At 45.9% G+C, this 26,687-nt stretch overlaps 1 protein-coding gene across 2 annotated transcripts in view; it reads right to left on the reverse strand.

Moving 5' to 3' along the window:
- CD3E (CD3 epsilon subunit of T-cell receptor complex) overlaps window positions 1–26,687 on the reverse strand; it is a 128,121-nt gene that overhangs the window by 30,982 nt on the left and 70,452 nt on the right. For both annotated transcript variants that reach the window (XM_069614447.1, XM_069614446.1), the window contains exons 3-4: window positions 19,299–19,322; window positions 13,050–13,280 (exon numbers count right to left, since the gene is read on the reverse strand). In XM_069614447.1, the coding sequence (XP_069470548.1) occupies window positions 13,050–13,280; window positions 19,299–19,322 (255 nt within the window). The remainder of the gene's footprint in view (window positions 1–13,049; window positions 13,281–19,298; window positions 19,323–26,687) is intronic.

Genomic DNA, 26,687 nt, shown 5'->3' on the forward strand with positions numbered 1-26,687 from the left:
CCATTCACAGCCTAGGCTGTCAATCACACAGCAGGGTGGCTGTCCTCTCAGGACAGACAGCCGGCTCATCAGGACTGGTTTCATACAGGCACTCCTGTGGACAAAGGACAAGGGAGTTTTCGGAAAACTCCCTCACTTCCTCACTTCCTGCCCTTCCAGACAACCCAAAGCCAGGGGCAGGCTTCAGGGCTTAAGCCCACCAAAGGTAAAACACAAAGGGCTCAAATCTGTCTCAACGCACAGAGTAAAAGCCAAGAAAGACGTCACAAACAGAAAATGGCGAGAAAAGAAGACTGGGCCATTTTGACAAAATGGACATCCATGGGTGCTGTACTGCAGCTACGGTTTCAGCCTGCGGTAGAAAAGTACAATGGTAGTAAAAAATAAACCACTGCCACCAGCCATTTAAAGTAGTGAGGGTAACACAAAATGTTACATGAAAAAGTAGGATATGGGGTTACTAAGTAACCCCCCAGCACTCCACATAAGGTGGTGTGTGCTGGACCTATAAAGAGAAAAAGTAAGTAAGATTAATTTCATCTTCCTATTCTTGGGAACAGTAGTACATCCAAGAAAAGGTATTTAAACCTTAAGAGAAATCCAAAGGATTTCTCAGTGACATTGCACTGAAGGTGATGTGCGTCACCATACAAAAAGGAGATGCCTATGGAGTTTGTCAGACTCCAAAAACAGTGAGGCTACAATCGACAGATGGAACATTGGATATACAAAACAGGGATTTACGTTTCTACATTGACCCCCCACTTCAGTGCCTACCCTTCCCACTGTCAAATGTTGACACCCTCTGATTTGCAACTAACCCTGAGCAAACAGAGCGCCCTCCCTAACCTCAAGTCACTAGTCATGCCCACCATCAATCAAGGGTCACGTTTGAGGGCCCTTCCCCAGTGCATCAACTCCCAGAAAGTGCATGCAAGCCATACAAACTCTCAAATCCACTAAACACCCGTCTCGCTGGAGCAGTTAGGCACCAGAATCTGGGTCAAATCGGGGCGGGGGGGATTTTAGGTAGTTAAGGCACTAGAGAGGGATTTGTTTTAGCATGTGTGCACCTGACGCTTGGGGTTGGCTGGTGGAGGGTGTGGGAGATGGTGAGCTTCACAATTAAATACAGGAAATGATGAGATGAGGGACAGAGAAACTGGGTAGCAAGGGATATGGGGTAGTAAATGGGGGAACACCCCCGGAGCAAAAGTAAAGCAAAAGGGACTTAAAACCATAAAATAAAAAGGGAGCAACGTTGATGTTATTCACTATGAAAATGTGACTTCAACAATATTAGATTTGTTCGTTTGTTTTATTTATTTCTATAGCTCTCCTTAACCCCGAGGTATCTGGGCGCATTCGACAGTTACAAGTGTTACAGATATAGAGGTCATGGAATGCAGAATTACACACATGTACAATCGGATAGTAATATTTACAAGTGTTACAGATATAGAGGTCATAGAATACAGAATGACCACTATATACAATAGGTAGTAATAACAACAGGTAATTTTGAGTTGGAAGTTCAGAGATAAAAATGGTATGCAAAATAGGAAAGCTAGATGGCTGTGTAGTTTACATTATTTGTAGTTTGGATGTTAATAATTCTCAGTTAGCCATTTGACCGAATTGCTTCAGAAGTTTGAAAATGACTTCGTTGTTTTCAAGGAGAGAGGGAGCGAGTTCCAAAGCTGTGCAGCCATGACTGGAAAACTAATCCCCCCTAATTTTTGTCGTTTGTATCTAGGGACTATCAAACCCAGGGTGTTAGAAGACCTAGTGACTCTACTTGATGATTTGAGGTTGAACTTTTCTGTTAGATATCAAGAGGCTGCCTGGTTCAAGGATGTATACGTGAGGGTCATGGTTTTGAGTTGGATCTTATCTTTAATTGACAGCCATTTATACTGTCTTCTTGTTTCGGATATATGAGCTCTCCTTGAGATACTCAAAGCCGATCTAAACGTGTTATTTCGCAAGGTTTGTAATTTATTGAGAACAAATTTACTTGCTCCCAAATATATTTCATTACAATAATCCAGCTTGGACAGTATTAGTGCTCTGGTGAGGGTAATGCAGCTCTCCTTGGAGAGCAGAGGTTTGCATGCCCTGATCAGTTTCCCCGTAGAGGCAGCAGCCGAGGCCGAGGCGTTCACTTGTTTATGTAGAATCAATGTTGAGTCCAGATAAAAACCTAGAGTTTTCACCTCTTTGGCCACTGTGATCTTGTTTCCATCGATGTTGAATGAGGCGTAATCTGTGTTCAGTTTGTTCAGGTTAGCTAAAGATCCCACAATCAGCAACTCAGTTTTATCGTCATTCAGGCATAGGCCATGAGTGGCCATCCATGCCTGAATGATTGGATACATTTTATTCACTAGTAATACATCACTGTCATGCAGATGGAAACTAATTAAACGTATTGCAAACATAGAGGGGGTGAGGGTGGGGTCCTTCTCCCATGAATATGATAAAAGACAGAGGAGAGTGAGCATTCCTCCGGCTGTTGCCTTCAGGATCTTTTCACTACCCGAAAGTCCTTTTTCGAGCAAAGAAAGTAGTGCTTTCTAGTGGAAAATCTGTCGGATAATGCTACTGAGGTGCCCCATTCCCTGCATATCGCCATCCTAAAGTTGGTACAAAAATCACGAAAGTTGTTTGGGGCACAGCCAGACCCAATAACATAACACAGCATAACAGGACTTAGTGATGCAAAAAAGAGCACCGGAGGTAGCCAGGTTTCCAGTCATAGCCCCTGAACACCTGTGTGCTGGCCTCTTTATAAGCACAAGGAAAGCCAAAAATACTGGTTAACCAAATGTTGGTTGTCCAAGCCAGATAAAAGAAAGCAAAAGTGTTGCAAAATCAAGTTTCCTGGTCTTTTTACCCTAACTGACTCCAAAACTGTGTGTGATCGGGCATTCATTTGAATGGAAACCATCAATGTTACTAGCAATGGAGGTGCAGGTTAATATAGATCCCTCCTCCTGGAACCATCAGCTGGTGAAGTTTAACTTGCAAGAGCAGGTCGCCCAGAAGAAAGGTCGCCAAGGCTGCCATTTTCTAGAAGACTCCTACCAGTCGCATAAGCAGTAGAGGAATGCGTGGGTTTCGTTGGACTACCACGGAACTCACATTACAAGCATTTAGCGGCATTTACCACTCATTCTAGTCAGAAAATGGACATTCGCCAGATGTTACCATCTAAGACATTCTCCCACCTTAATGTCTCTCGATTGAAAGTTCAAGCTAGGCCAACATTTCCCTGTCGGAGGACTCTTGTTACAATGCTAAAAGGTATGGGCTATTGACTACAGCAGGGTTATCCAACTCTAGGCCGCGAGACCTGAAATCCTGACAACTTTTCAGGAAACCCCTCATTTATATTCATGAGACACATTTGCATACACTTATTCTAATTGTATGCAAATGTTGTCTCATGAATATTAATTCGGGTAATCCTGAAAACCCACCGGGATTCCAGCCCTTGAGACCTGGAGTTGGACAACCGTGGACTATAGTGTACGTACATACCCTTCTTGCCTGTAAATGGGAAATACAGTGCAGGAACTGTGACTGCAGTGAGTCCCTGCACAGCGCCAGTGAGCATGTACCTTATCTGCAGGGAATATCTGCAGTGGGAATATTTAGGTTATCACCAACCGCATTCTGCGTGACATGTGTGAGGCCACCAGTTATGGTAATGCGTGACATATTTCATGTTCCCAGGTGTTAATTGGTGTTATCTATCACCTATCCTTTTGCATTTTCGTACCGCTATTTCTTCTTAAGAGAGGCTAGTTTACCCCTTGCTAAAGGTTAAACTGTGCTTCTGTTTGCCACACGTGCCGAATTTAACAGAGTAATATTCAGAGCAAAAAGATCATATGGTCTTTAAGCCGCGGGCAGCAGGGATGCCGTTTCTAGCACATTGGCTTCATAGGTTTCTGTTACCGGGATCTGCATAAAACGACCACCTCAAGAAAGCGCGCTCTTCGTGTACGTAGGTTTTGGCCACGCAAACTAAATGTGCATTGCATTGTTGATAGACAACACCGGTTTCTTAGCCCAGGGTTTGCTACCAAGGTGGTACTGTTGGTCTTTGGTATACATTTTTGTCACCTCTAATCCACCTCCTGGTGTGCGTGACGTGTCCTGATACCCAACGCCACAGTGCATGCCTGTTTCTATAATGAAACAACTGCTCTTAAATACCATTTGCATTTGATTTGTTTGTAACAAAGAAAACTATTGCACCAGATGTACCGTGATTATCCGTGCAAACTGCCCGCGCTCCTGCAATGTGTGGACCGGGATATGTGAGCGGCAGGCTGTGCATATCGCAAAAGATTTCAAGTATGCACAAAGAGGGACGGGTGGGGGGGAGTGCGATGCAGAAACTGACCCACCACAGAACACGTCTGGGGCTTTTTGGCAGATTGGGTGTTCACCCCCCCCCCCACAAATGCATACAGGTACAGGACTCATTTAATTGTAGTCAAACATGTGCTCATTAATGGAATGTCATCCCACATTTGCAAAGAACGGGTCCAAAAGCATAAATTATGAACCCAAATGTTCGACACAAAACACTATAAAAACACTATAACGACTTGCACCGAGCTTTTCACACTGCGGCTGACCACTGCTTGAACATCCTGCAAGCTCCCGATTTAAAGTTTGCTACGGTTGCCTATAGGTAGGACAAAGGAAGCCGGCATTTGCATACTTATCACATGTGTACTAAAGCTGTCCTAGTGGAGAAACCTTGTCCCAATCTCTGGGAAAACAGCACGCTCTATGGTTTTACCCTTGTTGTGCAGGGAGAGCAACAGGAGTACGCACACATGCAGCTGCCACTTGGGCTCCCTGAGGCAGCTCATTGCGCGGACACTTGTGTCCCGGGGCTCGCCTTCAGTTCTGGGCTTCTTCTGTTCACAAGAGGACCTTCACACGGCTCTGTCAGATCCTGAGGGGTCTGCCAAGCACACTAGGGCACGTGTGGTTTCGTGCCCCCCACAATGCAAAGACGCGCGCAGTGTTGCCAACTCCTCAGTGAGGAAAGTAGCCATTGGCTGCACTAAAAGTCACCAGAAGTAGCCAAATGACATCATTGCCTAATTTGCACAATTGCCTACTTTGACTATGCATGCGCTGTTTGAAAGCAGACCCATGAAAGTGGTCGGTGAAGGCCGGTTATATACTGTGATTGGCACCAAGTTCCAGTTTTCATTATTGTTTTGTTAATTAGCCATGGCTCAAACGTAATTTTAACTCTTCCCCGTTTTACAGCATTTTGGAACTTTGGCTAATCATGTGTGTCTACATAACCAGTCCTCCCTTTTAGGTCCACGGTGTGTTTTTGCATTACACTGGCGAATGACAACACTTTTTTCTATTGGTTGGAAACTTGCATAAATGACGCATAAATGACGCAAGTTTCCAAACCAATAGAAAAAAGTAGCTAGATTTCTCGCTAGCTGCTTTTTTAACAAAATGTCGCTAGGGGGCCATACTTTCTCGCTAAATATAGCGAGAATGTCACCATGTTGATAACACTGGGCGCGAGCCACCAAGGCATGGGCAGAATCATCACAATGCGCACAAATGTATGTATCCTTCCTCCGCCAAGAAAAGAGGCCCTATGACCCGAGGCCTGCCAGGGAAACTCCCGGTGTTCTGCTGGGCCGGTCCAGGCCTGATTACCAATGTGTGCCTTTATTGTGGCAATCCTCCACCCATCATCCACCCAGATTTTCATGGTCCTGACTTGGATCGCCTTATGGATGAGGATTGCCATCCCATATTTCTTGTTTTTCTCAAGGCTGCCATGATAGACCTCCCCAACCCACTGCCTGGGCAGTTTAGCCGCTTCTAGTTTACTAAGATGTGTGTCCTGCAGTAGCGCAATGTCTGCACTTTCAGGGGCTAAATGCTGAAGAACTTTCTTCCTTTTAAAATAGTGCCGTAGGCCATTAACATTCAGCGATAGTACTCGCAGGCCTTTATCCATAGTCGCTGACAACATTTCTTTCAGATCCTGGAACTAGTGAACATGTGCCCCATACCCCCTTTCTCTCCCTTGACAGAGTTCGCGCTCCAACTCCAGCTCTCTGCTGTGACCATAAACTATACAACCAATAGAACCATTCTGAACTTACAACATAAGGTCAGGCAGTCCAGGCCCCTCTGCATCCCCCTTCTCTCCCATTGGGGCCAAACCGGATCCTTTTTGCCACCTCAGGATCGATCACTGGATTGACCGGTTCATACATTCCTCGTTACTTCTTTCTCTGGTGTGATGTCCGACCCCACACCCCAGGCCCACTCCCCCCCCTCCACTTGCCACTCCATTGATGCATCTTGTCTGTGAGTGGCTACCTCCACTCCACTTGAGGGTCAATTCCTCTCCCTAAACAGTCTCAGTTCTTGCTGTGTGCAACATACAAGACTCCTAACTTACAGGCCAGTCACTAACTCCCTTTCCTGCGCCTCAGCCCTGTCTTCACACCTCTCGTGCTCCTGGCTCTCATCCAGCCCCTACTGTATAATGTCGCACCTCTGCTCTCAGTTTTTGAATGGCGATCTGGCCTTTTCCCTCAGTCTGTCTTGGTCTGGTCAGTCCCCAGTGACTGCTTGTCATTTATCAGTTTACGACGCACTCCTTGGCTTCTCTCTACACTCCTTCTCTCCACCTCCCTGGTATTGCATCCCACTGGTGCCCTTCTTTCTCATGTCTATCAGTATCCGCGGCCCGAGGATACTCCTCGTCTTTTGATTCTTCGATACCAGCATCCTGGCCCCCTCCATCAGCCCATATCTCAAGTCCCACTTTCTTAATCGCTGGTCTCATGCTCAGGAACCTTTTCATTGCCTCCACCGTCTCCCTGGAGAAGTCCAGCGATATATAGATTCTTTGTCCTTCCGGCATTAGTGAGGCTTTGTTCTTGACCACTGACAATAACTGGCACACATGTGGATAACGCAAGAAGCAGGCGATCATAGGTCTCAGTGCTTTGGGGTTGCTTCCATTCCACGTGCGCACCCTGTGTGCTCTCTGTATTTCCAATGTCTGGTCGAATTTCACCTGCATGTTGGCTGGTATCCAGGGTGGTCAGTCAAAAGGCCGAAAAAATAATACCGAATGACAAAAATCTCGAAAACAAAATCTCGAAAACAAAATATTGAATTATTTATTTATGTATTTATTTATGTGTTTTTGGGGTCAGGTAAGTAAAAAAAAGGGTTAAAATAAAAAAAAAATAGAAAAAAGGGGGGTTGGGGGGGAACCCCCCCATTTCGAAAAAAAAGTCATAAAAAAAAATTCGATATTTTTTTTTTCGGCCTTTTTTTTTTCGAGATTTTTGTTTTCGAGATTTTTGTATTCGGTATTATCACTATAAACCGGTATCCAGGTCTCCAGGAAGCCTTTGGGGTCTGCCCCTTCCGCTGCTTGCGGAATAGTGAAGAAATGCAGGTTGCAGCGTTGACTCCAGTCTTCCAGCTCGTTATTAGCTGCCTTCAGCTGAAACATTTTGGCCTGTAGGGCGAAGACCTTATCTGCCACTTCTTTGACTTTCCCCACTCGCTCCTCCACTTCCACCAGCCTGCCTGTAAACCTGCTCATTTCTGCCCGCACGCTCACCACTTCTCCATGCGTGTCCTTCAATCTTGCGTCCTTGTCTGTCACCCCCTCACTGAGCTTTGCAAATTGCTGCCATAGGAGGCCAGGCTTCAGCTCTCTGTGTGAAGTGCTGTCCCTGTCCAGCCCTTGAGGCGCCATTGTGCTGACACCATAACGCTTCCTTAACTTTCTAATGCTGCCCTGGCTTCCCCCTCTCTCGTACTATGGTCGCCTGCCCAGTCACTTCTTTTTCCGCCGCATTACGAGTGCCGGCAACGGTTGTTAATCGCCATTCCATGGTTCCATGTGATATTTTCGCTGCAAAAATATCGCGATGCAAAAATATCACCATATTTTTGCGGCGAAAATAACACATGGACCCTGCGGGGGACACCCCCGCAACCCCCGCCTCATTTTTTTATGTGCGGGGGACACCCCCGCACCTAATATTTTCGCCACCAAAAATATCGCCTGTGGCCGTTCCCGACGACCATATGTACGGCGATATTTTTGCTGGCGAAAATATTACCTGATACCCATTGTATGGAGTCCTGTTGGACTCAATGGGGGGATTTCCCGGTATTACTGGTGTAACTTGATGGTCCATGACACTGTTAGTCCTCTTTCTCTCTCTGTGCCCGTGTCCTGCCTCCACCACAGCCTCGCTCTGCTCTCCTTGAGGCTCTGCAAGGGTCCGTTGAAGCTCACAGTTCCAGGCAGCTTTCGTCCGGGCACCACAGCAGCATCCCCTGCCTCCTTCACTGCCCCGTCTATTGTCGCTGCTTTTACACAGCTCCCCGCTGCCTGTCAGAGCTTCCCCTGGTTGTACACTGCTCTGCAAGACAGCCACCTGTCAGCGTAGCTCACAGGGACACTGAGGAGTGACCCGCCGCCATTTTCGGAGCAGAGACAATGTCGTAGCTTGCTGCTCTGCGAATGCCAGCCTCCACAGTCCACTCCTCATGCTCGGGCACACCTCCAGGCACTCCCCTGCTTTTCGCTTGTCAGGTACATATGTTTTATTTTATGTATGATCCTAGTGGCCGCTCACATCACAAGTAGTCAGGCAAGGAGGTCAGGAGGTCCCTTTTCAAGCGGCCATCTTCACAGGCAGCTGGCCACACACCCCATTAATCTTCTGTATCTTTCTATCCTGGGACCACTTTAGAAAGGCATGTCTCCAGGTATATGTTCCTCCCACCCTTGACCTTTCAGTAGAATATCCTGCACTTTTCTTGGTCCTCCCATGTCTCTGTTCTCTTCCCCTACCATGTGTCCTCCGTGAAGTCCCCCTGTGCTCTGCTTTGTCCAGGTAGACCCTCAGGTGTCTCTGGTTTTAGGTAAATCAAAGGTTTCTGTTTTTCAGTGTTTATGTTTTGTCAATTTCAGTGGTATGTTTCCAGTGTTTTCACAACATTTCAAAATCTGTGTATATCACCGTTTATACATTTTTCTGCTGAAAATAATTGAGAACAGTGTTTTTCCAGTGTATATGAAAAACATGTGTTTATTAACATACATCATTTTTGGAGTAGAAATATCAGGGGAGGTAAAATGTTCTCAATGGAGAGGCTATTGAGGGAATTATCTCTGAAAAGGGGTAGCCAACACGCTTCTGCTGAGAAAGCTAGCAACAGATGTCAGGTAGACGCTGCCCCTAGAAACGATGTAGGCAATTTTATGTAAAGAATGATGTCCTTTATCAATATCCAGGGCAGGCTCTATGATGTGTGAGAACCTGTGTGGAAAAGGACGTGCAGGGGTCTGTGATGAACCAGATAGAGTCATCACTGATTTCCCGACAGTGACCTCCTCCCATGTGGTCAGGGGACGGCATCCACTACCTGATCCTGACCCTGGGGGCAGCTATCTGAGGGAGGATCACATGGGGAGAGACAACCTCCGGGAAGATGTCATGGCTTCATCGGGTGAGACATGGTATCCCCCATTTATTTTCTTATGTAAATAACCCTCCCATGGTACCCTCATGGCCTACTGTTATACACCTACTCTTTATCCCATGAAGAATAGGGAGATCACTCCTTCCGATTCCACTTACCATTTATCCAAAAGTAATTTTCCATTTAAAACTGCCGAAAACGTCTATTTAAGACATCCAAATGAATTCCACAACCCGGACTTCATGTCCCAGAATCACCAAAGTACTGGGACAAAGAAGAATCGCACAATGCAGAATGAGAAAAGCCCCAAGCACAGTGAGCATTGTTGTGTTTACTCATATCCACCTGTGCCCAGGACTTTTAAAAGGCAAGTGAAGCAGAACATCAATGTCACTGCTGGCGGGAGAGAACGGCGTCTCTCCGTGAGGCTGATGAGATCGTAGGGCGAGGACCGGTGTGGTGCAGCAGGAGGCTCACCAGCAAAGAAGGAGAAGGCTGCAGAGCAAAGACGACATGCTGGAAGAATGCCAGGAATTGGCGAGGGACTCCTGGACATTCGATGGTGATCAAGAGCAGTGCTTTCCTTACTGGTGCCTGGAGCGAAGCAGACACTGGAAGTGGAAGCCGCGAGAACCGAAGAAACCAGGCAGAGGCAGTCACAAGACAGAAACTGATGAAAGCATTTCTCCAGTTGACCATGGGAGCAAAAAACACCAATGAATGCCAGTGAGTCTTCCGAGAGGGCGTGGGGACCTCTGTGTGTCGGCGGGTATGCCGAAAGCAAGAGAAGTAATCACAAACCAATGAGAGAGAAAGGGAGAATGTATTTGATGGGAAAAGAGGAAACACATTGTAAATAAAGCTCCTAGAAGAAGATAAATGCAAATTGTGCGAACGAAGGAAAACCCAAGACCGGAACCTATATCCAGAAGATATATATGCAAACAATGTGTGTCTGATTATGGAAAAGACCAGGAAGCCCATGTGACTAGTAGAAGTCCTGGCAGGAGAGTACACCAGGCAACCATCACAAGAGTGTGAACCTAATACGTCCTGGCAGGGGAGTTTATCAGGCAATCAGAACTGTGTTGATTAATAAGAGTAAAGAACTGTGTTTTTTGACAAAGAGGTCTGAGAAGGAACACCAGGACTAGGGAAGAATTGTATGAATCAGATGTTCAAGAGAGATACAATTACAAAGCCAAGACAAGGTCTTTATGTCAACATTGTTGTGAGCCAAGAGAGGCTCAAGGAACTGTTCAAAGTAAATCTTCAGAAAATCGAGACCAATCCAGGGGAAGGGAGCCCTCCACTGGAGCAAGGACCATATCCTTGCAAAACATTTATGTTGAAGTTTTCCTTCTTTTTGTGAACACTTCCCCAAACCACCAAAGGTTAAAGACATTTCCTGTTTCACCTTAGAGTTAAGTTTTAGTGTGAAGGTTAGAATAGAACTTTGGACACAGGATATTTTCCATTTTGGACCTTCTGACACCAACAAAATCTTAGTTTTCCATTTAGGAGGGGGAAGTTCATCTAGGGCAGAGTCAAAGAGGCATTTTCCCAACCACCTTTAATTTTTTTTTTCGAGTCTTTAACCAGAAACATGGCTTATTTGGGTCTGAGCTTCATTCCTGACTCCACACAGGTCCCTAATTTGCCTATGTATTGACATCAGTGTGCAACCACAGAAAGATATGTTATAGGAAGTCACATGAGGCTTTGATACATGATGGCATTGTGGAAAGTAACATTACAAGAAATTGTCATGAGTAAACCAAAAAGCAAACAAAATGTGTGATGTGCAATATATGTTATGTTGATTTATACTGCACGCCACTGCCATGTCTATGGTCTCCAGGTGCTCTATGAATGGTTATTATTATTATTCTTCATGGAGCAATAGAATGAGTGGGACATTTGGTGAGTAGAGTATAATGTGGACAGAATGAGTTCTAAAGACTTCTACGTTTCACGGATAAGTTACAGTGAGATAAAATGATTTGCATAAGATCACACTCTTCAGTTAAGTGGTGATGCAGGGATTTGAACCCAGTTTGAAACATAGAATTTTGTTCACATGTATTTTCCAAGCTCTAGTTGGGAGAAAGTGTTTTTTTTCTCTCAAGATTAATCTATACACAAATCATAATAAACTACTCTGACAAACATATAAATCCTTGTAGAACTATTTTAAGCAAAAAGAGGATAATTGTACCTTTGTTTTGCCCCATCTTTAACCAAAGCCTGAATGCATCAGAATGTACAGCAGTGCAAGACTAAATAATGACTTTTGAGTTTTGTAAATGTACTTTCAAGACATGGGTCCAGCAAAATATGTTGCTGAGGGCACCTTATTCATAGTTTTACACAGGCAATCAAGTCGTGACTACAGAGGTTTGGCAGGACCTAAATGCGCTGGACTAGGAAGGGACTAAAAAGTGTAACAATACTGGCCAACAATACACTTTGTTGCCGACTTCTTAGACACCCACCTGCCTGTCACCTGCTGCTTGCCTTATCTCAACATGTGTTCAGGAACAGAAGCAAAGAGCCAGGGAGCATGAATGCAGGTACTGCAAATATAATGTTACCTTGTTTTTATTTGTAAAAGAAAAATGTTTTTGTCAGTGGTCGGGCTGCTTAGAGGAAGTGTGGCAAGTTTCGGGGCCACATATTGGAATAGCCACAAAGACAGCCTGGGGGCACACATTCGTATGCTGCAAAATGTAGGTTACATCCTTGTTTAGTTGAAAAAAAAAAATACGTTTTCACTAGTCAGGGGATATGTTTAGGAATTGTGGCAAATTTTGAGAAATGTTTTTTTTTTGGCGGTGCATATATTCATGGTCTCAAAACAAAATCTCAAAATTGGCTACTATTGTTCAAAGTAGCACCTGCCCACTGACATAGTTTCTTTTGCAAATAAACGGGGTAACATACATTTTTGGGTGTCTGTGTATATCTTATTAAAACACTAGATTTGAGGGAGGTGAAAACCGAGGGCCTCAAATAGGGACAATGAAAATCCATGTTAAACAATTTTTTGTCAGTACAAATATTTGTCAGTGGTCAAAGACTATTTTGAGGAAATTTGGCCAGTTTTGGGATGTGACTCGGCAGCTACAAAAATAACTCATATTTGTCTACAATTCCTCAAAATAGCCCCTGACCACTGCCAATTCCATATCATTTATTTTTACAACGAAAATGATGTAACATGGAATGTACAGTGTTTTTTAATATGGTCAGGGGACAAGTGAGGAACCAATGGGAGAAACCATACATGCATCCTGGGAGCGGGGAATAGGGCCTTTGTATTGTATGTTAAGCCCCCTCTCAACTTCACCCCACCAAACTTCCTCCCATCCTTGCTCACACTAAGGCATCAGTGGGAGGGGTGGGGGAGTACAGAGTTGGTCAGTTTAAACCGAGGAGGCACATTTTCTCTCTGTGGTGTTTGTTCAGGGTTTATCGGATTCAACTGAAAACTGGAAAGCCTACATATATCTTACCTTTGACTTTCAGGAACAGTCTCCAGACGTTGGGATTCCTGCCAAGAGGCCCTTGGAAATGGTACTCTCCATTCATCCCTTCATCGTAGTTCTCCAGGTGGTGTTCTGTTCCATTCAACGACAGACCATTTGGTCCTCTCAATGTGCTGTTGACTTTGGATGGACTTTGGTGCCGCAACAGGCAAGTCAGGAACACTGAGGTTCCTGAGATTCGTACAGCTATTTCATAGTCTGAGAGTAGGTAGGTGAGGCGTAGAGCAACGCAGAGGGCAAGGAAGTGACAACACCGGAGAGGAGGGCGAGAGAGAACGAGAGAGAGAGAGAGAGAGAGACAGAGACAGAGACAGAGACAGAGAGAGAGAGAGAGAGAGAGAGAGAGAGAGAACAAGAGAGAGCAAGAGAGTGGGAGAGAGGGAGAGTGGGAGTGGGAGAGAGGGAGAGGAGAGAGAGAGAGAGAGAGAGAGAGAGAGAGAGAGAGAGAGAGAGAGAGAGAGAAAGAGAGAGAGAGGGGGGGGTAGCAAAGTGGTAACCGAAAGGTTAAGGTAACAGAAGAAAGTGGGAGGCAAAAAGATAAGTGAACAGTCATTGATTAGAATTACACATGGCTGGTCTTTCTCTCCACTCCACTCTTTCTGAACTATTTTGACTTATTTAGCTTTATTCAAAAGTTGTTATAAGTAAATGATAAAGCAATGGGAAGGACATTATCTAACAGGCACACACATTAAATATTCCACTACAGACAATGTGTAAAAAGTACAGGCACCTAACATGGTGAACCAGAAGTTAACACTGCAACGGCAAAGTAGGGATTCAAAATGAGTCGGAAGGTTACTGTGTAAGTGCACGGTCCCCAGTCTTGTGGCAAGAAGTCCAGCCCTGCCCAGTGCACACCTTTAAGGGACCATAGTTACTAAAGTTTGATCTACTACACAATAGATTGCATGGCCACCGTTATTTCTTGCCACCTAATGACAAGGGAAACCTGTATTTTGGTATTTGTTACTTTAACCCTTGTTGTTTTAGAACAGAATAACTTTCTGGATTTGGTAACTCGTTTTGATTAGACCAGCAGTACTGTCCAACTGGGCCCTGATATATCCGGGGCGGTGGGGTAAGCGGAGACCAGGAACTTGATTTAAATTGGGTCTCCCTGAAAACTACGCAACGTTCCTGATTCATTCAAATCCTCATTGGTGCTGATTTCATCCCTAATTCTCTCTGACATAGAAGCAAGTGCACGCTTCACCCGGAAACAAAGAAACCACTACTACGCAAATTGCCATGAATGGAGATGCATACGTCTACAACACTCGCTGTGAACAAAATAGCATGTTAAAATGCATTCTTGGTTTCATAAATTAGGTACAGATCGCAACAAATGATCTTTGCCATGCCCCCCTCCTCCCCCCAACCATTGGTGTATCCTTTCTAATGTTAGCTTACACATTGATCTTTGCCATGCCCCCCCACTCCCCCCAACCATTGGTGTATCCTTTCTAATGTTAGCTTACACATTGATCTTTGCCATGCCCCCCTCCTCCCCCCCAACCATTGGTGTATCCTTTCTAATGTTAGCTTACACATTGATCTTTGCCATGCCCCCCTCCTCCCCCCCAACCATTGGTGTATCCTTTCTAATGTTAGCTTACACATTGATCTTTGCCATGCCCCCCTCCTCCCCCCCAACCATTGGTGTATCCTTTCTAATGTTAGCTTACACATTGATCTTTGCCATGCCCCCCTCCTCCCCCCCAACCATTGGTGTATCCTTTCTAATGTTAGCTTACACAATGATCTTTGCCATGCCCCCCTCCCCCCCCAACCATTGGTGTATCCTTTCTAATGTTAGCTTACACATTGATCTTTGCCATGCCCCCCTCCTCCCCCCCAACCATTGGTGTATCCTTTCTAATGTTAGCTTACACATTGATCTTTGCCATGCCCCCCTCCTCCCCCCCAACCATTGGTGTATCCTTTCTAATGTTAGCTTACACATTGATCTTTGCCATGCCCCCCTCCTCCCCCCCAACCATTGGTGTATCCTTTCTAATGTTAGCTTACACATTGATCTTTGCCATGCCCCCCTCACCCCCCCCAACCATTGGTGTATCCTTTCTAATGTTAGCTTACACATTGATCTTTGCCATGCCCCCCTCCTCCCCCCCAACCATTGGTGTATCCTTTCTAATGTTAGCTTACACATTGATCTTTGCCATGCCCCCCTCCTCCCCCCCAACCATTGGTGTATCCTTTCTAATGTTAGCTTACACATTGATCTTTGCCATGCCCCCCCCCTCCCCCAACCATTGGTGTATCCTTTCTAATGTTAGCTTACACATTGATCTTTGCCATGCCCCCCTCCTCCCCCCCAACCATTGGTGTATCCTTTCTAATGTTAGCTTACACATTGATCTTTGCCATGCCCCCCTCCTCCCCCCCAACCATTGGTGTATCCTTTCTAATGTTAGCTTACACATTGATCTTTGCCATGCCCCCCTCCTCCCCCCCAACCATTGGTGTATCCTTTCTAATGTTAGCTTACACATTGATCTTTGCCATGCCCCCCTCCTCCCCCCCAACCATTGGTGTATCCTTTCTAATGTTAGCTTACACATTGATCTTTGCCATGCCCCCCTCCTCCCCCCCCAACCATTGGTGTATCCTTTCTAATGTTAGCTTACACATTGATCTTTGCCATGCCCCCCCCCTCCCCCCAACCATTGGTGTATCCTTTCTAATGTTAGCTTACACATTGATCTTTGCCATGCCCCCCTCCTCCCCCCCAACCATTGGTGTATCCTTTCTAATGTTAGCTTACACATTGATCTTTGCCATGCCCCCCTCCTCCCCCCCAACCATTGGTGTATCCTTTCTAATGTTAGCTTACACATTGATCTTTGCCATGCCCCCCTCCTCCCCCCCAACCATTGGTGTATCCTTTCTAATGTTAGCTTACACATTGATCTTTGCCATGCCCCCCTCCTCCCCCCAACCATTGGTGTATCCTTTCTAATGTTAGCTTACACATTGATCTTTGCCATGCCCCCCTCCTCCCCCCCAACCATTGGTGTATCCTTTCTAATGTTAGCTTACACATTGATCTTTGCCATGCCCCCCTCCTCCCCCCCAACCATTGGTGTATCCTTTCTAATGTTAGCTTACACATTGATCTTTGCCATGCCCCCCTCCTCCCCCCCAACCATTGGTGTATCCTTTCTAATGTTAGCTTACACATTGATCTTTGCCATGCCCCCCTCCTCCCCCCCAACCATTGGTGTATCCTTTCTAATGTTAGCTTACACATTGATCTTTGCCATGCCCCCCTCCTCCCCCCAACCATTGGTGTATCCTTTCTAATGTTAGCTTACACATTGATCTTTGCCATGCCCCCCTCCTCCCCCCCAACCATTGGTGTATCCTTTCTAATGTTAGCTTACACATTGATCTTTGCCATGCCCCCCTCCCCCCAACCATTGGTGTATCCTTTCTAATGTTAGCTTACACATTGATCTTTGCCATGCCCCCCTCCTCCCCCCCAACCATTGGTGTATCCTTTCTAATGTTAGCTTACACATTGATCTTTGCCATGCCCCCCTCCTCCCCCCCAACCATTGGTGTATCCTTTCTAATGTTAGCTTACACATTGATCTTTGCCATGCCCCCCTCCTCCCCCCCAACCATTGGTGTATCCTTTCTAATGTTAGCTTACACATTGATCTTTGCCATGCCCCCCTCCTCCCCCCCAACCATTGGTGTATCCTTTCTAATGTTAGCTTACACATTGATCTTTGCCATGCCCCCCTCCTCCCCCCCAACCATTGGTGTATCCTTTCTAATGTTAGCTTACACATTGATCTTTGCCATGCCCCCCTCCTCCCCCCCAACCATTGGTGTATCCTTTCTAATGTTAGCTTACACATTGATCTTTGCCATGCCCCCCTCCTCCCCCCCAACCATTGGTGTATCCTTTCTAATGTTAGCTTACACATTGATCTTTGCCATGCCCCCCTCCTCCCCCCCAACCATTGGTGTATCCTTTCTAATGTTAGCTTACACATTGTGGTTTGTACTTTGGCATGGAAGGGATTGGTTGCCTCAGCCGATGTCGGGAAGATGATGCCAATCGGCCAGGGACTACATTGTTGCATAATGAATAACAGTCCAAAAACACACAACCAGGTGGAGAATCTCTACTTATTTAACTTTGAACACAAAGGGATTAGGATGCACTCAACAAACAATGGTGGAGTTGAAGATGGTATAGTTGACAGTATGGCACCGAAACACAGGCCTAACTTCCTGTCGAACCTTGGTCCTCAGTCTTTCCCTCTCTCCCTCTAGTTCAGAAAGTTCAAACAGTCACAGTCTCTGGGTTTATTGGGTGGTGCAGGGATTAGCAGGATCGTCCACTATAGTCGTTCGGGACTCTCCTGCCCGGCACCACTACCTGCACCCTTGGGCCATCTGACAGGAGTCAGGCACCAGGAACAGCATACACAGTTGGACTCCAGGATACTTCATCTTTTACCCTCCTGCTTGGCCTGACAACAACCCTCCAATTGTAGGTTGTCTTAGAGGGCACACCCCCTAGGCCTGTGTTGTCCCCCCTTTCCGTTGCTTAGGAACACTCTTCTTGCTTAGCTTGTGATGGCCTTCAGACCCTTTCCTGCCCTATGCAGGCCAACTCCTTCTCTGCCCTACTTGGGTTCCCCTCTTCCCTCCTCTAATTGTGTGTCCTCCTCTTCATGTCTGTCTCTCCTTTTCCCCACTCATTCTATGGACTTCCTTCTCCTCTGATGGACTCCCTTCTCTGTTCTATCCAAAGGCCCGCCTCGCTTGCCTCCCCTCCTAGCAGGTGGTTTTCTCTCACCTCCTCTTCTTTTTATTCCTCTTATATTCCACATCTCAGTGTCTCCCTCACCCCCTCATTCCTTGTGCTCTCATTTTCTTCTTTCTGGTCGCTTTTTCCCTTCTCATCTACTTTCTCTCTTTTCTGATGTCCCATATTCAACTCGCTTACTCCCTCTCACTTTATGTTCTTCACTTCTTCTCTACCACTCTTTCCTCTCTCGCTCTTGACCCGTTCCTCCTCTCTGTTACTTCCTCTCAATCTTTTCGTTCTTCCTCCTCCAATCCTTCCAGCTGTGAGCAGCTGTGAGCAGGACAGCAGTAGGCTTCATGATTGGAGGAGGTTCGGGCTGGCTTGATATCCCCAGGTGACGTTACTTGTGCCGTCACAATTCGGCGAGAGAGGTTAGAAAATGGCCATCCACCATAATGGAATCAGGCGGCGTGTCTCTCCCGGCATTCTAATTCTATGATGTCACCACTGGAGTCTGCTGCCGAATTCCTAGGTATGAAGCTTAGTTTCTCCCACATTCCATGCGGTCGCCCATGGCCTAATGAGCGTTGAGCTTGCAGTTGCTCCCTCGAGTGGCGCACGCAAACCTGTCCTTCTCTGCCAGGTGGGACTTGCTAACATCACCATGTGGCTTGAGGAGCCGTGCTCTTGCTGGCCCACAAGTCGCGCATTCTATACTCTTCAGGCCTCTCCTCTCCAGGACCCTTGTTACACTTCTTTGAAAAGGTCTCCGGGTTGGATACATGGTTTACCTGCTGACCATGGTGGGGTTCTTGGGATGGTAGTAGTACCGGACATGAGAGGCTACGGATGAGATGGGGGCCATGAAGGATCTCGCTTACACTTGCCCCAGGGCCTGCATCACGGGATGTGGAGGGTGCACTGCCTCATCCACTAGCCTCCTGCACATGACCACGTCAGAGATGTCACACACAAACTGAATACATGCCTGGATCCCATGGAATTTTCATGACATGTTGACAATCCTCAATTGTAAAATTGATCTGAGGGAAACAAATGTAGCGAACTGGTAATCACTTACCATATGCTATGTGTTTCATAAAGAAAATACTCATATTTGTATCCATTTATGGGTGCTGGGGGATGAAGTTAACTTTTGCAGGGAGATTTGGGGTAACACATGCTTCAGTATGAATTGGCACACTTATAAACATGTCTGCATCAGGGAGATAGTTAACAAATCGGGGAGACTCCCTCAAATTCAGGGAGACTTAGGACACCTTCAGTTGATCACTCTTTCTTGCAATGTTTAGTGCCGTCCTTATGGGTGACAAATATTTCAGGACAAAATCCAGGTTGTGCCCTCAGCAATGTTCTTCAAATGGCAGATGATGTAAAAATATCAAAATGTGAACATTTCTCACCTTGTGGGTTGGCTAAAATTGAGACTGCAGAGAAAAAGAGAAAAATAGAATAAGTAAAAACAAACTGAACTGTTTGCAAAGACTCCTTTAAGAGTGCGATGTCTACAGAGAAAATGCTGAGGAGGATGGAGGCTTTGACCACATTTTTTAGTGTGGTCGTTTTGACCCCAAATATATGGGTGGGGAGACCCCCCTCAAAGGCCACCCAACCCCCAATCCCCCTATATTATTTATCAACCCGAACCCCCACCCCAAATAAAACTCCCTAAATTCAGTCAAATCGACTGCCTTCAAATCATTTACAGTCAACTAGGGTAATACCTTGATTATTACACAGCAGTGTGCAAAACAATCTCTATTGTGACACTGTAAAATCAGCCTCAGCGTTTAGAGTGGGCTACTGGTACCCCCTTAAATTTACCCTCTACAATGTGCACCTCACAGTGGCGATTTCGTCTCAATCTAGGGGCGTGCAAATCAAAACAATAGTTCTGGTGGTATTTCAAAACCTTTTCCTGAACACTTAAACATGCATTTCACTCTGGAATAATATGGTATACCACCGCAAAAATCAAAGTGATTAAAACAATCAAGCATCACATATCCACTTCAATATTTCATGACAATCAATGCTGCAGTTTTACAACCCAAGGTGACCCAACATTTGTGTTTATATTGGTGCTTAACTGTCACATCCTGGGGAAAATGGCGAGTCTGGAATCGCTATCGCCGCGGTTCTCCATAGATTGTGCCGTCACGTTTTCTCCCGAACGTAACTTGCAGATCTAGATTTCTTCACTCGCATATGCGACCGGGAGCTTTTATGCCTCTACTTCCGGGTCGCGTATGCGTTGCAACGTTCTCTAGGTTTTTCGCCTTGTTGCCGCTCTGAGTTTTGCCTTCCTAGCACTTCGGCTCCTCTTGTTCTCCCCATCCTGGCTTCCTCCCCTGCTTCCTTCCGTTCATACTCATCTCCGTTTACCCTCTTCCCTTCTTTTCTTCCTCTAGTACCACATTCGGTTCTTTATCCTTCCTTTCCTTCTTTCCGTTCCTTTTTTCCCCCCTCATCTGTTCTACTTCTAATCTTGTATCTATCCCCTTCTGTTACCCTGTTTTCTCCCCTCTCCTTACCTTTGCCATTTGGATACCTGGACATCTGACCCAGCCTGCCCATCGGACCGGCTCTGCCTCCCGTTCTGTTACTTTCCCGTATACCTGTGTACCGGACCTGGACTGTTTACTGGACTGCCTCTGCCACACGAACTGCTACACTTCTGCTTACCATATCTTCGCTCACCTCTGGATCTCCATATTGAACACCTTATTCCGTCCTGTGTTTCAAGGATTCCGGACTGCCCGGTGTCAGCCTGATGTCATCATATAGGGGTTTTTTGTGCGTTTGGCTTTTTCACCTTTTCTGACGGTCACGGGGGATCGTCCACCGCCTCACCTATACGGTGCCACGGTGGCATCCTTTCGTGGCCGTCCTTACCTTCAAAAAAAAAAGGAGAGGCCCGGAAACAAAGAAGAAAGGAAACCCAGGAGAAAAGACAAAGGTGAGGAGGAAGGGCAGGGTTTTGAGACAGAAACTTCATTTGAAGAAGAGGACATAGCCGACCCTTGTGACAGTTTGCAACACCTAAAACATCGACATGGCGACCCCTCAACAGATTCAGGAACTTGTAGCCGCTGTACATAACCTGAACTTAGAGGTTCAGAACCTAAAGAGTGCCAACACTGCTTTGCAACAGCGTCTGACTGAGAGAGAGCGCCTTTCGACAGAACTACCTCCTCTTCCTTTGGTATCCGGCAAATTCGATGGTGCTCCCAAAAGGGTCAAAGAATTCCTGGACGCTTGTAATCTTCATTGTTCTTTTTCGTACACAGACTTTTGCCTCAGACCACGCCAAAATTGGATTTATGATTACTCATATGACTGGCAATGCCTTGCCTGGGCCACCCCTCTTGTGAATCGGACCGACCCAGTTCTACAAGACTATAACGCCTTCAAGACTTTATTACAACAGACCTTTTTACGTTCCCGAGAGTACCTTCTTAGTGTCAGAAGATTTGCTGGATATTCGCCAGGGCAACTCGGACCTGCTTACCTACATAACTAACTTTAAACAAGTTGCTTCAGAAGCAGGGTGGCAAGAGCAAGCGCAATATGCAATCTTTTGAAGTGGTTTAAGGGAAGACCTCAAAGACGAGTTGGCCCGGATTGCCCGTCCTCCTACCTTTGATGATCTTGTTACGGCTACCCTTCGCATCGACTTCCGTATGACGGAAAGATGGGCAGAAAAGAGGAAGTCCAAACCCTATGTGTCTCCTCCCATGGACCCCCTTCCTCCTATTTCTACATCTTCCTCAAGATCTAACCAAGAAGAACCAATGCAAATAGGGACCACTCGAGCCCCACTTACACCTGAGGAACGAAAGAGGCGCAGAGATGGGAGTCTGTGCATGTATTGTGGAGCTTCTACTCATCTACTTAGGGACTGTCCAGACGTCCCTCCAAGACGATCGGGAAACGATCACCCTCGGTGAGTGTTAGGACTCACTTCCGAGGGGCTTCTACAAATCCTTATGTCACTCTTTCGGTTTCCTCTCCAGAAATACCAGAAGATTCTCGCCTCATGATTCTCTCAGTGACTTTATCATTGGGCGATTCAGAGATCCAGTCTCAAGCCCTGTAGGATTGTGGTGCAGCCGGCAATTTTATGGATACCTATTGGATCTATTGGGCCACACAGAAGTGCGTGACTTGCGTCGCCAAGAAGGAAGATCAGAAGGTGGAAGGCGTTGACGGCGAGCCTTTAAGCTCCGGCTTAATAACTCACACCATGGAAGAGCTCGTTATATCTATCCAACAACATACCGAAAAGATCATCTTTGACCTCATTCGCGCTGCTCACTTCCGTATCATCCTTGGGATTGGCTAGTTAAGGAAGCATAATCCTAAAATTGACTGGTCCAAAAATCTTCTTAGCTTCCACTCTGCAACCTGTAAAGCTGAATGCCTGCCTGGACCTAGATTCGAGATTGTTAAGACAGCAAGCAGTTGTGAGCCGAGAGCAGTACATTGTCTACCAACTTATCTTCAAGAGTACACCGAGGTAGTTACGGAAAAGATACCCCTAGAATTACCCCCTCACCATCCTGAAGATTGTTGCATAGATCTTACGCCAGGTGCTCTAATCCCTTTTTGTTGAATGTTTCCCCTGTCTCTGGAAGAAAAGCGTTATATCAGAGAATACTTGGCCAAGAATCTAGCCAACGAGCTTATTAGACCTTCGAAGTCTCCGGCAGGGGCCTCTTTATTCTTCATCCCCAAGAAGGAGTCACAGGAACTGCGTCCCTGCATAGATTATCGGGGTTTAAATAAGGTGACCATCAAAGACCGATACCCCATGCCACTCATAACGGAAATCATCCAAGCCTTTCAAGGATCTACTATATTTACCAAATTAGACTTAAGGAATGCCTATCACTTACTTCGAGTTCAAGCGGGGATGAGTGGAAGACAGCCTTTCGAACTCCATTTGGGCTATATGAATATCAAGTGAGGCCCTTTGGATTAGTCAACGCCCCTTCCATATTTCAACGCTTTATGGACCGTCTCTTTTCGGATCCACTGTGCCACACGACTATCGTCTATCTGGATGATATTTTGGTGTTTTCTCAGTCGCCAGGAGAACACAAAGAACATGTCAGGGAAGTCTTCCGAAGACTAAAGGACAACCATCTTTCTGTCAAGTTAAACAAATGTGTTTTTTCGGCCCCTTCCATCTCCTATCTGTGGTTTATTCTTTCCAGCAAAGGTATCTCGATGGACCCCCGGAAAGTCACTTCAATTTTAAATTGGCCATCACCTCAGTCTGTTAAAGAGGTACAGAAGCTTCTTGGTCTTGCAAACTTTTATCGGAAGTTAATTCCGAACTTCTCCCAAAAGGTGTTGCCCATTACATCACTGCTTAAGAAGTCTTCTATGCCATTCAGTTGGTCGGCTGCCGCCGAGGATAGTTTTCATCTTCTCAAAGAAGCCTTCTGCTCCGTTCCAGTCTTACGACAACCGGATCAGAGGCTTTCCTTCATTTTGGAGACGGATGCGTCAGGGTGGTCGGTCATAATGTCGAAAAAAAATGTCGACTGACAAAAATGTCGAAAAAAAATGTCGAAAAAAATGTCGAATTACGTTTTTTAAATTATATATTTATTTTGGGGTCCGGGAGTAAAAAAAAGGGGTAAAACCAAAGAAATAAAATTTAAAAAAGGAGGGTTGGGGGGAACCCCCCATTTAAAAAAAAAACGTATTGAAAAAAAATTCGACATTTTTTTTTTGACATTTTTTTTCAAAATAATCACTTTCGACATTTTTGTTTTCGAAATTATCACTATAAACCATGCGTCAGCAGCGGCGGTTGGAGCTGTTTTGCTCCAAACACATAGAAACATCGAACATCCTGTCTCTTACTTTTCTAAAAACACTCAATGCCAGTCAAAAAAACTACTCCGTCATCGAACGAGAACTGCTTGCTAAGAAGCTGGCGTGCTTAGAATGGCGATATCTACTACAAGGAGGCATATTTCCTTTTACCATCAGAACTGATCACAAGAACCTGCAAGTGTTAAGACAGTTCGAGTGTTAGAATACGCGTCAAGCTAGATGGGCGCATTTCTTTGCTCAATTTGACTTCAACATCACATATATACCAGGAGAACAGAACCTGGTGGCAGACGCTCTTTCTCGTCGCAGTGATCACTTAGCCGAGACGGAAGGTACCAGAGAATTGATGTTTCCCAAGATCAAACACATTGGAGAACTATCCACGTTACTTAAACAAGTCAGGTATTCTTCTGGAGGTCATTTTGAGGTAGAACACCACCCCAAGGATACCACGTATGACATCCAGGATGGGTTATATCTGGTGAAGGATAGACTGTATCTACCCACGTTTGACCAGAGGAAAACAGCGCTGTCATGGTGTCATGGTGTCATGATTCCAAGATTGCAGGACACAGAGGCATCAAAGGTACCCAGGATTATCTCCAAAGACATTTGTATTGGCCTAACATGAAGGAAGACGTCAAAGAGTATGTACAGTCCTGTCTGGTTTGTCTCCGTAACAAGATGCCACACCAAAGACCGATAGGATTGTTGGAGTCTGATGCTGTCCCTGCCGGTACTTGGAATACCATTTCGACAGATTTCATCGTCGATCTACCCCTATCTCAGGGTTGCACTTGTATCATGGTGGTGGTAGACTTTTCCAAACTGGCCCATTTCTCCCCCCTACCGGGTATTCCCTCTGCTATCGAAATGGCTGAGGTATTTTTAAAGGATGTTTTTCGGCTACACGGGTTACCCACTAAAATCATTTCTGATCGAGGTAGCCAATACACCTCACGCTTTTGGAAGGCTTTTTGTGAGAGGTTAGGCATTGAGAGGGCTTTAACATCGGGTTTCCACCCTCAGACTAATGGGCAGACAGAGCGACTTAATGGTACCCTCGAACAATACTTGAGATGTTTCATTAACCTACAACAGGATGATTGGGTTCCCCTATTACCCTTGGCCGAATTCTCCTATAACAATTCCATTCACTCTACACTAGGTATCAGCCCCTTCTTCTGTACCTACGGTTATCATCCACATTCCATTAAACCTCTCTTGATAACCTCCTCTCACATGCCCTCGGTTGATTCTTCCCTCTCACACATTAAAGAAGTCCATGAAAAAGCAAAAATGAGCCTTCAGGAGGCACAAGACCGATATAAAACCCAGGCAGACAAACATCGTAGACCGGTCCCAGGGTGGGAAGTAGGATCCCGAGTCATGCTGTCCACGAGATATTTACCCCGATGGGTACATCCCTCTAAGTTATCTCCCAGGTTTATAGGTCCATACAAGATCTCACACAAAATAAATCCTGTTGCCTTCCGTCTTCAACTCCCTGCCAGTTTACGAAGGATAAATCCCGTGTTCCACACATCCCAATTGAAACCTTTCATAGAGGATAAATGGGCATGCAGTACCAAACCCAGTCCTTTACCCACAGACTCTACGCAAGAAGAATTTGAAGTTGCTCAGATATGCGACTCCAGGTATCACAGGGGAAGGTTGGAGTATTTGGTGAAATGGAAAGGGTATCCCTGGTCTGAAAATTCCTGGGAGCCTAGATCTCATATTAATGCCCCTCTTTTACTACGTAAATTTCACCGTTTTCATCCAGGCAAACAGGGAGGGGGGGGGAGTTTCCGGAGGGGGCATACTGTCACATCCTGGGGAAAATGGCGAGTCTGGAATCACTATCGCCGCGGTTCTCCATAGATTGTGCCATCACGTTTTCTCCCGAACGTAACTTGCAGGTCTAGATTTCTTCACTCGCATACGCGACCGGGAGCTTTTATGCCTCTACTTCCGGGTCGGGTATGCGTTACAACGTTCTCTAGGTTTTTCGCCTTGTTGCCGCTCTGAGTTTTGCCTTCCTAGCGCTTCAGCTCCTCTTGTTCTCCCCTTCCTGGCTTCCTCCCCTGCTTCCTTCCGTTCATACTCGTCTCCGTTTACCCTCTTCCCTTCTTTTCTTCCTCTAGTACCACATTCGGTTCTTTATCCTTCCTCCTTCTTTCCGTTCCTTTTTTCCCCCTCATCTGTTCTACTTCTAATCTTGTATCTATCCCCTTCTGTTACCCTGTTTTCTCCCCTCTCCTTACCTTTGCCATTTGGATATCTGGACAACCGACCCAGCCTGCCCATCGGACCGCCTCTGCCTCCCGTTCTGTTACCTTCCCGTATACCTGTGTACCGGACCTGGACTGTTTACTGGACTGCCTCTGCCACACGAACTGCTACACTTCTGCTTACCATATCTTCGCTCACCTCTGGATCTCCATATTGAACACCTTATTCCGTCCTGTGTTTCAAGGATTCCGGACTGCCCGGTGTCAGCCTGAAGTCATCATATAGGTTTTTTTTGTGCCTTTGGCTTTTCCCTTTTCTGACGGTCACGGGGGATCGTCCACCGCCTCAAATATACGGTGCCACGGTGGCGTCCTTTCGTGGCCGTCCCTACCTTCATAAAAAAAGGAGAGGTCCGGAAACAAAGAAGAAAGGAAACCCAGGAGAAAAGACAAAGGTGAGGAGGAAGGGGAGGGTTTTGAGACAGAAACTTCATTTGAAGAAGAGGACATAGCCGAACCTTGTGACATTAGCCCAGACTCGTCAATTAGCACCTGACATCCATCACTTTCTTGTTGATATGTTTCAGCACACCTCCCAAGGGCTTCTTCAGGACTTCTATAGAGGCCCCTGTTAAATCAAGTTCAAAGTGTTGAATATGTATTGCTTACTCAATGGGGAGATTTATGTTTTCCCAAATAAGGTTCCCT

The sequence above is a fragment of the Ambystoma mexicanum genome, chromosome 9 (assembly GCF_040938575.1).
Source record: "Ambystoma mexicanum isolate Mex_15411 chromosome 9, UKY_AmexF1_1, whole genome shotgun sequence".
Taxonomy (NCBI): Eukaryota; Metazoa; Chordata; class Amphibia; order Caudata; family Ambystomatidae; genus Ambystoma; species Ambystoma mexicanum.